General features: G+C 38.3%; 1 protein-coding gene and 1 pseudogene across 3 annotated transcripts in view; both read right to left on the reverse strand.

Annotated features, from left to right (window-relative positions):
* CBFB (core-binding factor subunit beta) overlaps nt 1-16359 on the reverse strand; it is a 48590-nt gene that overhangs the window by 12231 nt on the left and 20000 nt on the right. For 2 of the 3 annotated variants that reach the window (XR_011467711.1, XM_070388276.1), the window contains exons 4-5: nt 12240-12356; nt 2011-2106 (exon numbers count right to left, since the gene is read on the reverse strand). Coding sequence is in view for 2 of the 3 variants with exons in the window: in XM_070388276.1 (XP_070244377.1) it covers nt 2011-2106; nt 12240-12356 (213 nt within the window). In the remaining variant the exon portion in view is untranslated. Of the gene's footprint in view, nt 1-1979; nt 2107-12239; nt 12357-16359 lie in introns of all 3 variants that reach the window. The other variant, XM_070388277.1, reaches the window with a different exon arrangement.
* LOC138991823 (protein-serine O-palmitoleoyltransferase porcupine pseudogene) lies at nt 2179-12233 on the reverse strand (annotated as a pseudogene).

Consider the following 16359-nt stretch of genomic DNA (forward strand, 5'->3'; position numbering starts at 1 on the left):
TACTGTTCAATAAGAACAGTAATAGAAAGAAGAAGAGCTCTGGAAACTACAAAGTAGAAGGGCTAATTATGATTAAGAAGATCAGAGAAGGGATTGACAGATAACACTTAAGCTGGACCTTGAATACGCAGAAGAGTAAATTCTCAGTCAAGGAACAAAGAGCATGAGCAAAAAAGGTTTAGATAACAAATGCATATTACACATTGAAAATTCCTTACTATTACAGAATGAGTACCCTTGAAGAAAATGCCACAGAAAGTTTGATTACAAGAATTGCAAAAGCTTCAAAGAAAAAAATGTACTACATTACATCCCTCCTGTCTTTTCCCCTGGCTAGAAAGTATTTTTGAGGTCATCATCAGTCGCTATCAGCCAATAACATCAATTTACTCACTGACAAAAGGAAATATCAACCATTAAACAATAATTCTGTTTCATACACTAAGCACTAAGTAGACTTGATTTTTTAATTTGTTATATATATATGGCCATGCCACATGGCTTGCGAGATCTTAATTCCCCAACCAGGGATTGAACCTGGGCCCTTGGCAGTGAAAGCACGGAGTCCTAACAAATGGACCACCAGCGAATTCCCTTAGAAAATATTTTAACAAACATATATATGAAGTAATACCAATAATGTCAGCTGACACCTAGTCAGTGCCACATTCTGTAAAGGTGCTTTCACATGTATTAATATTTACTCATTTAATCTTTATGATGAACGTATGAGATAGGCACGATTACAGATGAGAAAACTCAGTCACAGAAAGATGAAACACGTTATCAGAGGTGACAAAGTGGCAGTCAGATTCAGAGCTTGCTATCTGGCTCCAGGGTCTGGGATCTTAACCACTGTCTTTGTGTACACACACACACACACACACACACACACACACGCACAGACACAGACACACACACTTTTAAGCTAATTTAAATAGTGTATATATAATTTTGTGCATTGAAAAACAACAAATTTTCTCTGTCATACAACACTAACTTAAAAAATGTTTTTAACATGGAAAAATATATATAAATAACATAAAAATTACACCTTAACCATATTTAAGTACACAGTTCAGTAGTATTAAGTAAACACATTCACACTTTTGTGCAACCAGTTTTCAGAACACTTTTAATGCCTGGAAATTATTCTATTTAGTTGATAGTCATATCAAATTTAAGTCCTGGACAAGACTAAATATGAGTGTTTAGGACTGAAGCAGATATTGGTAATAAAACTGTAAAAAGATACAAGGAAGTGATTACTACAAATACTGAGGTAATGATTACTTTTGAGCGGAAAGATACGGTCATAACTAAATGCACACATGGAGGTGGGAATACCTAGGTAAATGTCACATTAAAAAAAAAATCTCAATGGTTACAGGAGTGTTCACCTTCCAATAATTAAGCTACATATTTTTTTGGTGTCGATTTGGTGTCTATTTCACTTTATCACAAAAAGATTTAAATAAAAATAGTCTAAGTTAATTCCATTCTCTGCAGTAGTTTGAAAGTATTCAATTCTCCTCTAGTAAAGAGACTATACAAAAAAAAAAAAGAGAGACTATACAGAGGACTGAAAATTAAATATTACAATATCAAGCCAAAATATTTACAGAAAAGTGGAAAATGATGTTTTTCCCAAACATTTTAATAATGTTCTAAAAATACATATTCTATGATAACATGATAGTTTTTACACAAACATCTAAAAGATATTTAAGACAAAAGAAGATATTTGGATCAATGAATAGAAAATATACGTTCCAGTAAATGATTTTTAGGAAGACGAATAAATGAGGAATTCATGTACAACCTTAAAATTAAGACTAAAGTTTCTTTTTAGCAATTACATTTAATAAACATGAAGTCACAGAGCACCACCTTTTAAAAATGAAAGACGTTAAACTACTTAAAAACATTATGCACAAACATCACAAATAGAGCCTGAGAGTTTGGGGGAAAGTACTAACCAGTTACTGCCAGCAGCTGTGAAACTCTCACCTCCATTTCCTCCCGATGAGACCTGTCTCGGTCTTCAAATTCACGTGTCCTTCTTCGGGCCTCTTCAAAGGCCTGTTGTGCTAAGGCATCCTCCTGCTGTCATAAGAAGACATGAAATGGGTACTTTAATTTTGATTTATAATCAAAACATTAAAATTTGGGGGGGGGTGTTTTATTCTTTCAAAGAAAGGAATAACAGAGGAATTCCCAAAACATCAAAGCCATAAAAAAAACATTAGAGCAACTTCTCCAAGAAAACCTCATTATTTTCGTGTGCTAGTATAACATCCTGGAAATAGTAGTCACGTTCAATCACATTCTAACAAATGAAAATGCTCTTCCCTTTTCTGTCCTTACCTCATCCTATTCAGCAAAATAAAATCCTAATCAAGTCAATATTTAAGACATGGAAGTATGAGGAAAAAGAAATTAAGATACTTCTACAGTGTGGGGATAAGACAGGCTGGATGCTCTAATTATAACACTGAAGCCAGAAATATAAAGAGAGTATTAACAGAATTGATTGTACAAATGTTAGAAACTTCTAGGCAACAAAAAGAAAATTCCAAGGGATATTATCAAGGAAAATTATTTGTAATATGTAACAAATCTACCTGAATCCTTTCCCAATGGATGAATAAAGATCTGTACATGAAGGAAACCCAGATATCTCCAACTTCTTGTGTCTAAAAGGCAACCAATTTAAACTCACCCTCTCTACTTTAGTCTGGATGGTAGCACCACTCACTCATTTCAGCTGGGAACCTGAACTGCCTTTGACACTTTCCTCTTATCTTCACAGACCCAATCAACCACCAAATCCTATCCACGTGACCTATTTTTTGAATCACTGTAGTCTCCTTTTCATTCCTTCAAACATTTTGCTAGTTCAGGCTCCTAAGAACTCTCACTGAATTACTGCAATTACTTACTGCTTCCATTCTATCATCTCCCAAGCCATAATACAGCCATCAAAGCATGCCTTCTAAAGCACAACCTGACCATAATAACCCCCAACTTAAAGCTCCCTCACTGTCTACAGCACATGATGCTCAATGTTTGCAGCCACATACGTCTCAACCCTAGAACTTTCAATGCACAGTTGATGAAATTAAAATATCAAAAACACAACCCAGAAAGTCAATATTCAACTGCCTCAGTTTCATTGCAGGAATGGGTGGCCAGGTAACAATGCTCTAGCCAATGATACAGAAGTGTAAGTCACCCGATAGGGCTTCTAAGATTCATTTAAGAGACATGTCACCTTTCCTTCTCCCTGGGAACTGATGCAATGACCAGAGATACAGCATCCATCTTGCACGCATAATACTAAGCCATACACACTGAGCACAGTGCAGCAGGAAAAATGAAAGGACCCACAGCCCCCAGTAATATGTGCTATACCAGGCCTGAACTGCATACCGCCGTTATCTTATTCTGCGTGCTAAATCCTTTATTTGGCTATGTTAGTAGGGTTGTTCAATACTTGTCATTTTCACTGACTAAACAAAACGGATAAGTGTGAACAAGTTTCCACTCTTATGATGCATTTACTAGCTTTGTGACCCAGGAGTATTTCATTTTCTAAGCCTCAGTAAACTCTCACGAAGAATGCACATAGCCCTAATACTTCATGAGATTAAATAACATAAAAAAATTTAAGTGCACTACCTGACAACATTCAATAAATCCTATTCTTTTATAAGCATTTGTGGACAGATAAAATTTATACATGTGACTACACATTACTATATATACCAACTGTATTCTCAGAATGTAATGTATAAGCCAAAGACACCCACAAAAGAACACTATTCCCAACTCCTCAAGGTTTTCTCTTAGTTAGGTATCAACTAGGACATGTCTGCTGATAACAGGATATCCCTTCTGTTCTGTGTATTCATTCACTTAATTTCATTTATTCCACAAATGTCCGTGAGTCTTTATGATGCCCAAGTCACTGTGCTGGGTGCCACGTATACAATGAGTGGGAACAATCAATGCTTTTCCTCACAGTTTCTGGTCTAGTAGGGCAGGGGGACAATGAACAAATAATTACAAAAATCAATAAATAATTACCAGTTGTGACTGAATACTTGAAAGATAAAATGAGAGCATGTGAGATGTAATCTAACTCTAACAAAGTTATTAGTCACTAATGTGTATTTTAGCAAGGATCATAGGTTTTTACCTTATTAAAATAGAAAGAAATTATTACCATTATTTATAGTAAAAAAAAGCCAAGAGAGATTTGGTAGCTCTCTACCTACAATTCCAGCTTCGTCTTTTCTAGTAAGATGTGAAATGTATGTGCAATGAACAGTGTCTTACACTTTAATAAATGGTTAAACTGAAAGACAATCAGCGACCCAATGTTATTTTGATTGTCTCCTGGTGGGAACTTAAATAACACCTCCCTTTCAAGGATAGTATAAAGAGTACTTGCTGAGAGAACTACACACTCACCCATCAGGTACGCTAAAACAGATAGGGCCAACTAACACCAGCCAGACTCAGGCAGTCGTGGAAGAGGCTTTCAGCACTCCGGTCCCCCCAGCTACCTGCTACACTAATCTGCTACTCCAAAGTCTATACCACAGTCTGCACTAAGCAGTCAGGTGGGGTCATCATAAAGAGTGGTTGGGTGTTTGTGAAACCCACATGGGAAAAAAGTCTAGCAGTGCTCTCACAGAGCATACAAATAGACTATTCTTAACCATTCTTGCTATGCTGATTTTGTCTTTATTGTATAGCTAAATCTACAACTATATTTATTTTACAGTTTGGTAATACTCACCTTCCTGTGCAATGAATTTAAAAAATAGATGCATGTATTAAATGAAAAATTAAGAATCAAATTCGTATCCAAGAAAGCTGATGATGAACGCATAATCTGTACAAAATAATAGCATTTCCTATTCTCTGTGGGGACCAGGATGATTACCACTGATCACATGAAAACCAAAAGAAATAAATCTGCTGAAGAAGCATCAACATATACTTCAAAGGCGACAATTTATCATGTGCAGCTGCAAACGGTACATTTAACACCACTCTGTAGAACATAACTTTATTTAAATCAAACGACTCTTCTAAATTTTCACTCACATTCTTGTGCACGTACAAAAAGCAAAGCTGTTTGCATGTTGGCTTTGCTGGAAGAAAAACTCTGCAAAAAGCTTTAGGATACCAGTTTTACATCAATGTCATCAGATACTTTAAATAGAAAAATCTATTCATCCCAACAACAGCTAAATTTTTCTAACCTTATTATAGAATCAAAATAGAACTTTTGGAAAGTCATTATATTGAAGGTGAAACATTTTTGTGACTGCTTAAATTAATTTAAAAAGTACAACAACGAAGATAAAGCTGTTAGTTCTTAAACTGATAATACAAATACAAACAGTGCAACAAACATTTAAACACTGTATAAAGAATAATATTCTTGGTGAATTTTTAAAATGATTAAATAGAAATTTACTAGGAATTAGTTGTGGTACACAAGTAACTCATAATTGTTACCCGAACAATTCTTTACCAAAGTAGTGAGGAATTCTACCAATCAACTGGACATCAGAGTCGCATAAATTACAAATATATCCATGTATTCACAGTTAAAGTGGCTGAACTATAAAATCTGTGACAAAGCTGATGCTGAACACAAAAAAAACTCACATGACATTACACAAGCACTTTGTATTTTAAAAATTTGAGCCTTTGAAGAACTTCTCTGAAATCAACCTAGTTCCTAAAATGGCATTGATTTTTTTTGTTTCCTGTGAATGAGTCCTTTTAGCTATATTTTGTTCAAAATTAGCTGGAAGTCTCTGATCAAAGTACTCAATGGTGAAGTGCCAAATTTTTCAGTTTTTCCAGCTTTCAAAGAATTGCAATTATTGAAAATCAAACATAGGAAAACACTGAAATTTACTTCTTACACATTACAGAAAATGAAGTGAAAATACAATCAGCAAATATGATTCAATTGTGAGTTTATACAACTGTACTCAGAAATATCTTCATTGTGGGAAACTTTCAAAACACTTTATTGAAGTATATTACAAACACAAAATAGTACATATCTTAGGGCTGTGTTGTCCAGTAGCACAGCCTCTAGCCATTTGAGTACTGCATACCTGAAATGTTGCTAATTTGAGTAAGTGGAAAACACACTGGGTTTCAAATAGTTACTTCCAAAAAAAGGTAAAATGTCTCAATAGATGTTTATATCCATTTTATGTTCAAATGATAATATTTTGGATATACTGGGATAAATAAAATGCCAAAGTTACTAATTTAAAAAAGCTTTTTAAAATGTGACTTTTAGAAAAATTTAAATTACATAATGTAGCTCACACTTGAATTCTACTGGACAGCACTGTCCTAAAAGATAGCTTGATGAATTTTCAGAAACTGAACCTGCTCTGTAACTAAAACCCACACGAAGAAACAGAGCATTACCAGCATCTTGGAAGTCTTCTCCTCCATTCCAGGAACTAGCCTCCTCACCCAACGATAAATCACTACTGTTCTTTTTAACACCATGTAGTATTAGTTTTACCTATTTTTGTACTTTAATATATTTGTGAAATTCACTCATTGGTGGGCTAATTGTAGTTTTTTATTTTCATTGTATTTCTCTGTGTGAACATGCAATTTACCGATTTGACTGTTTAGTGGGCATTTGGGCAATTTATATAGTTCCTGGCTATTAACCAATAATGCTGTTACAAATGTCCTAGTATGTGTATCTTGATGAATACATACCTACACACACACACACACACACACACACACACACACATTCATTTCTACTGCATATCAAGCCTCAGAAAAGAATTACTGGATCACACATACACATATGTGCAGTTTTAGTATTTATTGCCAGTTTTCCAAATGTTTTGTCAACTTTATGTAATCAAACAATACACCAACTGTTTTTCCATATCCTTGCCAATGTTTGTCAAAGATACTATGAACAAAGGCAAAAAGACAATACCTGTGAAAATATTTCAGCAGAAATACTTACACAATTTAATTTTTAAAAATGCAGTTGTGACTATTCTCTGTTTATCTCTTAGCTTACCAGGTACCTCAGCAACTGTTAGAGAATTTTGTTCTCACATGGCAGAGAGAATAAGCAAGCTAGCTCTCTTCTGTGTTTCTTATCAGGACACTAATCCTATCATATCAGGACTCCACTCATTGGACCTCATTTAACCTTAATCAACCCCATAAGGAGGCTTCACTGGTGGCTCAGTGGTAATAGAATCCATCTGCCAATACATGAGATGCAGGTTTGATCCTGGGGTCAGGAAAATACCCTTGAGAGGGAAATGGCAACCCACTCTATTCTTGGCTGGAAAATCTCACAGAGGAGCCTGGAGGGCTACAATCCATGGGGTTGCAGAAGAGTCAGACACAATCTAGTGACTAAACAACAAGAACATACTCCATAAAGGCCCAATCTCCAAATAGTCATATTGGAAGCTGAGGCTTCAAAGTACTAACTTAGGGGTAACACAAACATGCTGTTCACAACAGCTGGTAAGTGGTGGGGCCAGGAATCACAATTCTATGACCATGAAGCTCCTATTCCTAACTTCTATACTATATTGCCTTTTTACTTTTATTATCTTCCAGAAGATTTGGGATGGTGAAAGCTCCAGACAAGTGCTGATGGTTGGCATCCCCTGCTTTAAAATTTTTATATTATGAAAGACCTATTATTATATTAGTTTTCTATCACAGTAGATGACACTTTATAGCAATAAAACCCAATCTGTGGACCAGGGCAACAAAACCTGGGAAATTCTAAGTACGGAAAATACTATGGGTTAAACTTAATATTTTTTACCTATCATTTTATATTTCAGTTTTAGACGTCAACTTAATTCCCCCTTATATAAATTCACTCTGCTGTTAATCACTTTTTACAAAAACAGCCTTCTAAATTGCCATTTACTACTTTCCTGAAAGAATTAAGTATTCCTCATCCCTGTGGAAATCAAAGTAGCAGAGATTCTTTCCTAAGAATTTTAACTCTGAATCTGAATTTTTTTACTAGGAAGGTTTAATTTTTTTGATCTCTTACGGAGACAATTCCTACATTTCTATATATGGACAACAACATGGAAAGAGATAACAGAACTAACAAAAAGAGAGCTCCTTTTATTCATGCCATCATTTTAACTTCATTAAGTGGATTAATATTAAACAACTGAAAAATTAACACCATCTAATAATCATATACTCTGACATGTTCTGGCCCCCATAATTACAGAAGTCAGTCAGCTGTTAACCTTACTGCAACTCACTTGCACGTACTGAGGCTTCCCTTTTGCAGGTTTGGCTATGATGTATCTAGGTGTGGATTTCTTTCTGCTTATCCTTCTTAAAGTTCATTCAACTTCTTGGACATGGAGATGAATATTTTTAATCAAATTTAGAAATTTTCAGCTATTTCTTAAAACACATCTTCTGCTCCTTTCTTTCTCTCCTCTCCATCTGGGATTTTCATAACATGTATGCTGTTCTGTGGGCTGGCGTCCTACCGTCTCTGATACTGATTGTTTTTTTCCTTCTGCTTTCTGTTCTTGAGGCTGGATAACCTCTGTTAACTTGTGTTCAAGTTCACTAATTCTTTTGCCAGCTCAAATCCTGAGTCTGTGAATTTTTCATTTCAGTCATTGTACTTTTCAAATTCTAGAATTTCTATTTGATTCCTTTGAAAAATTTAGATCTCTTTATTCCTTAAAAAAAAAAAAAAAATCTCTTTTGGCTGCACTGCACAGCACATGGGATCTTAGTTTCCCAACCAGGGATTGAACCCACACCCCCTGCATTGGCAACAGAGAGTCTTAACCACTGGACGAGGGAAGTCACAAATGTCTTTATTAATACTCTCTTTGAAGAGTCACTGGCAAAAGGAAGAATTTTTCCTTTAGTTCTTTGAATACACTGAAAAAGAAACTGCTTTTTTTGTTACTAGGAACCATCATTTGCCACCGAGCTCTCTCCAAGTTTCTATTGCTTGCTTTCCCCCTGAATAACAGTCACACTTTTGTGCTTATTTTCGTGTCTTATAATTTCCTGTTAAAAACTGGGTGTTTTAGATGAAATACTCTAAATTAGTAGCAAATAGAAATTCTGACCCTGCCTACAGCTTCATGTTGCCTGTTTTCTGTTTGTCCAGTTAGTGACTTACCTAATTTTCTGGAATCTGTTCCCCCATCAGTGTCCAAACTCTGATGTCACTGCTTTTTTTCCCCCCTTCTTTTTAAGCCTTGCTTTCTAGGGGGCTGTCCCAGGTCAGCATAACTTAGTGGTCAGCCAATGACTGGTCAGAGGTTTTGCTTCAACACCTTGAGCCAGAAGGCTTTCAAATCCTTTGCCATGGGGTCTGTGTGTGGCTTGGAGGGATACTTTCAAAGTGTAGGGAGTTTATCAGTCTACCCTGCATTCAGTCAGGGGCCAGTAGCTTTCAAGGGTTCTCTGTCCTCTCCTGAATAGGTGCGGCCTTGTACATGTACACAGCCTTTTGGACCCTAAGAGCTAAGTGTGATATGAATAGTAGGGCTCACTTTAGCCATCTCTTTCCCTAGATTTCCCTGATAAATTTCTGCCCAGTCTGCCATTTTCTTGTTCCCTGCAACATTAGCTTTCTAAGACTGTCTGACACAGAGACTGCTATTGTTTTCAGTAACAGCCCTGGGCTTGCGTTTTTCCAAGTGCTGCTCTAAATAAAGTCAGCTCCCTCTGACAGGACAACAGAGCTGCCAGTCCTCATGGCGTGCCCAGAGTAGAACTTGAGGAACCAGAGCTGAGGGAGGAGATGGGAGCATCTCCTAACATGCTAGACCGTCATCACTATTTATACTGAAATTCACTAGCTTTGTTCGAATAAATGCCTCTCAATATTTGTCCTTTGGTTAACTTCCAGAGACCTTAAATGGGTTTTTGCTTGTTTGTTTACAATTTTGTTAAGTTTAATAATTGCTTTTTTGGAAGGAAAACTTGCCGAGCTCCTCATTCAGCTGTTTCAAAACTGCTGCTCTTACATTTTATTTTAAACTGAGTTCCCTCCCCCCAAAATGTGCCAAAGATCCAGAGCAAATATTAAACAGAACCATCTATTACACTTTGAAGTGCCCCACTAAGCACACAGTGGTAGTCCGATGCAATTTAAAACCACTGAAGGAAAACTTTCCCAAAACCGGGACCAAATTCTGGGTCTCAGTCTCTTCAGAATTCCTCAATATTACGAGAACATGAGACTTTCTATACTTAAAAAAAAAAACTTCCAAATTTACTTGATAATAACAAACTGTATATACAAAGAGACAAGGCAGGCAGGAAGGCCCTGGATCTCCTGTTCTCTGCTTTCCCAGGCTCTCCCCACCCCTAGGCCCCAGGAGGGACCATTCCCTTCCCATCCTGTGGTGGAAGTGGGGATTGGAAGGTATGGAGATGATGTGTGTGTGTATGAATGTGCATATGTGTGTGTGTGTGTAGCGGTATGGGGGGCAGTGTGAAGAATGGAGAAGAATCAAAAATTAGAGAGAAGGCCTTCCCTCATCCCCACCACCCTGAGGAGGGTTCTTAAGGGAGCTGCCTCAGATGTGTCTCAGCCTATGAGACAGTAGAAGATCCAGCATCCAAAAGTAACCCAGTGACTGGCCCAGCTGAGCTCTGACCATTTGTGGACAGTGTATGCCATGCCGTAACCCTGCTCCTCTGTGGTGTCATCCACATCAACATCAAAGAGGGAGCCCAGGTAGGCCAGGTGGAAGATGGCCAGGGCCCCAAAGAGCAGATTTAAGGCTCGCACCCCCAGGCCCAAACGATACTGGTGTGAACAGTCTGATGGACACCTTCTCGACAAGATGCAGGCACTGAGGATCCGAGCCAGGCGCTTTCGGAGGATGTGCTCCACGTAAGTGATAAACGCCAGAGACAGCAGCACTGCAGCCAGGTGGAAGCTAAAGCCGTGCAGGAGGGCGCTGGCTGTATAGGTGACCAGCACGGCTGAGAAGGTCCCCAAGTGGAGAGCATTCTTGAAAACATAGTTATTTAGCCAGCAAGACATGGGCAGGTTCCAGCTTGTGACAACTTCCACCATGGACCGGGGCAGCTCCACGTTCAGTGGCTTAGAGACCGTCAAGTCCCATTCCAGGTGATCCTTCTCCTCGGTGAAGCCGGTCCCTGCCAACGTGGCTGTGGCCTCAGATAGAAAGCCCACAAAATAGTTGCTAAAGCGGAAGGAGACAGCACTCTCATAGGCTCGCAGCCACTTGCGAAGGAGGTGGTCACCATCGAGGGGGATGAAGTAGGGGAAGAGATAGGGGCCCACACAGGTGGACAGCACCAGGCACAGAAGGGCCAGCAACAGGCTCTGGGCCACCTTCTGCAGCCACCGGCAGCTCAGTGGGCGGCCTTGGACGGCCTCTAAGTACCTGTGGAAGGATATCCAGGGCCCAAAGATGACAGTGCCCACAAAGCAGAGGTAGCCCATGAATTCCATGGGTGACGGCACCATGCTCACCTCACCCCGATCCAAGTCAAAGCCCAGAGACACTGCCTTCATGGCTACAATCATCTGGGCCCCTCGCATCCTGTGCCATGCCACAGTGTCCACCATGTACATCTCACCCATGAGCAGGTAGGTGAGGATGGTGACGGAGACGAAGACACCGCGATGGGAGGAACGTCGGCAGAGGAACAGCACGAGGTAGCACAGAAGGCTGAGCAGCATGACCCAGACCATGTGCAGCTCGAAGAAGTGGTAGAGGCTGAAGAACCCACCCACCACAGTACTTGCGTGCTTCAGATAGGACGGCAATCCAAGCCTCCAGAGGAGGCGGCAGGCGAGACAGATGGCAAGGAGCAGCCAGATCTGGTCAAGGCCCTGCTGGGCAGTAGGCAGGAGACAGTCCTGCAGGAGCTGCTGGAAAAATTCCTGGCGGCTGAAAGTGGCCATTGTGGACTGCCACGGATGGATGAACAGATAACTTGGCAGTAAAGAAGCTGCAGTCCAGAGGGCCAGGGATACACCACTGCCACCACTGGGACGCCTTCCCCACCAGCTGCAAGGCTGCGACCACTGACGCTCCCAGGGCAGCACTGTATACTTACTCTTAAGGACTGGGTAACATAGATCTCCAGACAAAGGCAAGATTAGGGATAAATAAAGGGACCACAGTCAGTAAAGCCTGAAGTCACCCTACCTGGGCTCGCTCCTCATCAAACTCCAGGCAGCCCATACCATCCAGTCTCTGGAGATCAATCCAGCCTTTCCAGATAACACAGACTCCATTGAGAATCATGGGAGCCTTCAAATATACCTAAGACACAGAAAAGAAGAATGAAGATCCATGCTGAGCCATCAGACACATAAGAAACAAAGGATAAACTTACTTATGAAAACTGGTTTTCTTTGGGGGGGGAACTAAATACAGTGATAAAATTAAGAATTGCAGGAACGTATACAAAGCACAGCCTCTATGTTCTATACATTAAATTAATCTGGCTTACCAGGAGTTTTTATTTCTAGTCACAATTTTTCTAGATTATTTTTAAAAGGAAGTTTCACAGATTTTGTAAAAATTGTTTGTAGTTAAGATGATGCTTGAAGTAGACATCATTTCTCTTGCAGCTGAAACTGGGACATTCAGGTACTTTGCCTTCATTTTTGAATCTTGACTAGAAAGACATGTAGATGTACAACAACTGGAATTCACTAACTCCTGAAGAGAATGCACTGTTTCTATCTGGATACCTGAAGCCACCCAGGGTCAGGCTCTTCTCCTTTCCTTTCCATCTTATGACCTACCTCATAGACTTCTGTTAAGTAATGCTGCTTCTTTTTCCTTCTTTTTTTTAAACTTAAGTTAGCCAGAGTTGATTTCTGTTGCTTTTAGCCAAAGAACCTTAACTAGCACAACACTTACTTACGCATGTAACACATGTTTCAAGTAAATAACCCTTGAGCAAAAGTCACTTTAGGCATGACTTCCGAATTTGTCACTTTCATTTTGGATCACCAAATCAATCTTCATATTGCCTGAAAATATAATTGTTCTCAAGCAATTAAGGATCCACCAACAAAGGATGGATCATCTTGATGAAAGATGGATGATGCTATTATCTTGAGGTGAGTATTTTACTGTGATACAGTAAGAAAAAATAAAGGAGGAAAAAGCTGAAAACACCTTTTTCTTTAATCAATTCAGCAGTTTCTTCAACAAAAAAATCTTGAGGCACTCTTGTTTTTAGAGAGGTTTAGTAGGACTCTCAGTACCTATAAATATGCAAGAAAAATGACTACTGAAGCACCTGTAAAATAAAACCTAGAGGACTTATGCCTTCTTAGTACATATTTATGTCATTTCCCTCCACTACTAAACACAACTATTTTTCCTGTTAAGGGCCCCCATAAGCCATGCTGAGTCAATTTCTACTGATATTGGAAAAAAAGTACAAAACATTAGGTTCCATTTCTCCTCCCATGTGGACCAAGGGAAACAGTCTACAGTTATAGCTGAAACCGTTTAACCACACATTTCCTTCTGTTCCGATAACTGCACATTGTGAATTCCCTTCCACATTGTGAATTTAAAACTCCAGTGGTGTGCACCTAATTGAACAAGTGACTGTGACAACCTCATGCGTGATACCTCACTAAATCTACACTAACTCTCTGAATTGCCTATCAGTATAACTTGACTTACCACATTTACTAATCGAGATTCCCCTTACTCTTTCCAAGAGAGAAGAGGGTACTACACAGCACGGCATTTCAACTGTCACTCTACCTCATTATTTTATTTTATTATTTTTTTACCTCATTATTTTAAATTCTCACACTAAACATAAAGATGATTCTCATTTAACAGGAGAGAAAGGTCAATTTTATGATCAGATTATATATTCTTTATCAATGACTTACATCTTTTAAATTCAAAGATTCCATAACCTAACTTATTCAAATTAACTTCCATCATCAATAAATATTTTCCTTATGAAATTACCAAATTTTTTTTAAAAGCTGATTTATTACTCTTTTGTAAAAGTTCTCTCATGACTAAGAAAACCACTGATCTGCCTTGGAAAATTCCTAAATGAGTTCAGAAAATGGCTACAGTTCATAATCAAGACTAGTGCCTGGAATTGTAATTTAAAATAATATTTAGATGATCCTGTGATTTATTTAGATGTTCACATTTAAATACAGTTTTATGTGTAGACCTTCAAAGTAAGTGTTTGGCATTTCATACATTTACGAATAACAAACCTCAAAGTACGAAGAAAATAAAACTGTCAACAGTTTGGCATCTTGTAATGTAATTTAATAATGTCATTTAAACATTCAGATACTTTTTTTACTGAAAGTAATGATGGTTCACTTCAAACTGTGAAAAGAAAATGTATTAGAATATGACCTTGGGTTTAAACCACTGTCCTAGAATAATTAAATGTTTTATATAAAATGAATTCTGTAAAGCCTTTAAAATGGGTAAATATTCAGCTAATCACACACAAAAATAACAATAGCTTGCTTATCTTTCCAAAAGTAAAATATCAGGAGGATATGCTTAAGACTTCACAGAAAGTTAAAAGTGACCGCAGCCTCACATTTTGCATTCTTTTGGAAATAAGGTAAAAGTATTACAATTATAGGAAATGGCAACCCACTCTACTACTCTTGCCTGGAAAATTCCACGGACAGAGGATGCTTGGGGGCTACAGTTGGTGTCACAGAGTCAGACAGGACCGAGCATAAGCACAAAAGTATTGGACATTTTAAAAAATCAGCTTAAGTTCTAAGTACCAGTATTTGTAATGCTATTTCAATTCAAATTACACATGGTATCACTTAATTTTCACATTCTATAGCTTTAAATTCCACATCACTGTAGCAGTAAAGCTTCAACAAAAATATGCACGAACCAACCATGGCATTATCCATTAATAGAATACCACTCAGCCATTAAAAAGGAATAAAGTAGTGATACACGCTACAACATAGATGAACCCTGAAAATATTATGCTAAGTGAAAGAAACCAGAAAAAGGCCACAAACTACATGATTCCATTTACATGAAATATCCAGAGTATGCAAATACAGAGACAGGAAAGATATCAGTGGTTCCCAAGGGCTAGGCGGCGGTGGAAATGAGGAGTGACCGTTAATAAGTACATGATTTCTTTTTAGGGTGATGAAAATGTTTTGGAATGAGAGTGGTGATAGATGCACAGTTCTGTGAATATGCTAAAAATCCCTGAATTTTTCTTTAATTTAATGAAGGGTAAATTTTATGCTCTATGAATTATATCTCAATAGAGTAACATAGTCATGGTTAAGTTTTATTATCTGTTACACAGGCGACATCTAAGATATGTGAACAGTGATTTCTGGGCAGGCAGTTGCATGTGGGATTTTGGCACTCTGGGAAGAGATACTGGTTGAAGATACAAATCTGGCAGCTATCAACAGGGCTTCCCTAGTGGCTCAGATGGTAAAGAATCCACCTGCAATGCAGGAGACCCAGGTTCAATCCCTGGGTCTGGAAGATCCCCTGGAGGAGGAAGTGGCAACCCACTCCAGTATTCTTGCTTAGAGAATTCCATGGACAGAGGAGCCTGGTGGGCTATAGTCCATGGGATCACAAGAGTCAGACATGACTGAGCAACTAACATACACACAGCTATCAACAACACTGTGGTGTTTCAATTCAGGGGTATGGAAGAGATTACTCAAGCAACCGTAAGTAGGAGAGAAGTGACCCATGAAGAGACCTGAGGCAATTCGACTTTTTAGATGCTATGTAGAAGAGAAGAATCCAGCAGAGCAGGCTGTGAACAAAGAGGAAAGCATGCAAAGAACCTAGTGGCTAAAGGTTAAGTTACAGGCCTCCCTGTAAAAATTTCTCCTTTGTTGGCCACATAAAACTTCAAAGTATCATGTTACAGGACCTTATGTCACTCATAACTTTTAGCAATGCTCTTATTTAAAGCAGGAGTTTAGTCTGGAGTCCAGACAACCTACATGAGTTTGGATTTACGGGTAAGTTTCAAGAAGACCAGAAACATCTCAAAATTCTGTATAAAAATATATGTTTGTGTCCATGTGTATTTTTCTAAAGAAGTCTAATGCTTTCACCAAATTCTTGAAAGGATGTATAAGAGGAAAAGGATACAACTATGATAGTAAAAATGCAACTTCCCCTTCCCCCACAGACACCAATGTCTCTGCAGCACACAGCTTACGAGATGATAAATCTCATTTCCTTTAGTAAAGGGACCAAACTACTTCAGTAGCTAAACATTAGTTACCCTGGGTTTTGA

Source organism: Bos mutus, chromosome 18 (assembly GCF_027580195.1).
Source record: "Bos mutus isolate GX-2022 chromosome 18, NWIPB_WYAK_1.1, whole genome shotgun sequence".
Lineage (NCBI taxonomy): Eukaryota > Metazoa > Chordata > Mammalia > Artiodactyla > Bovidae > Bos > Bos mutus.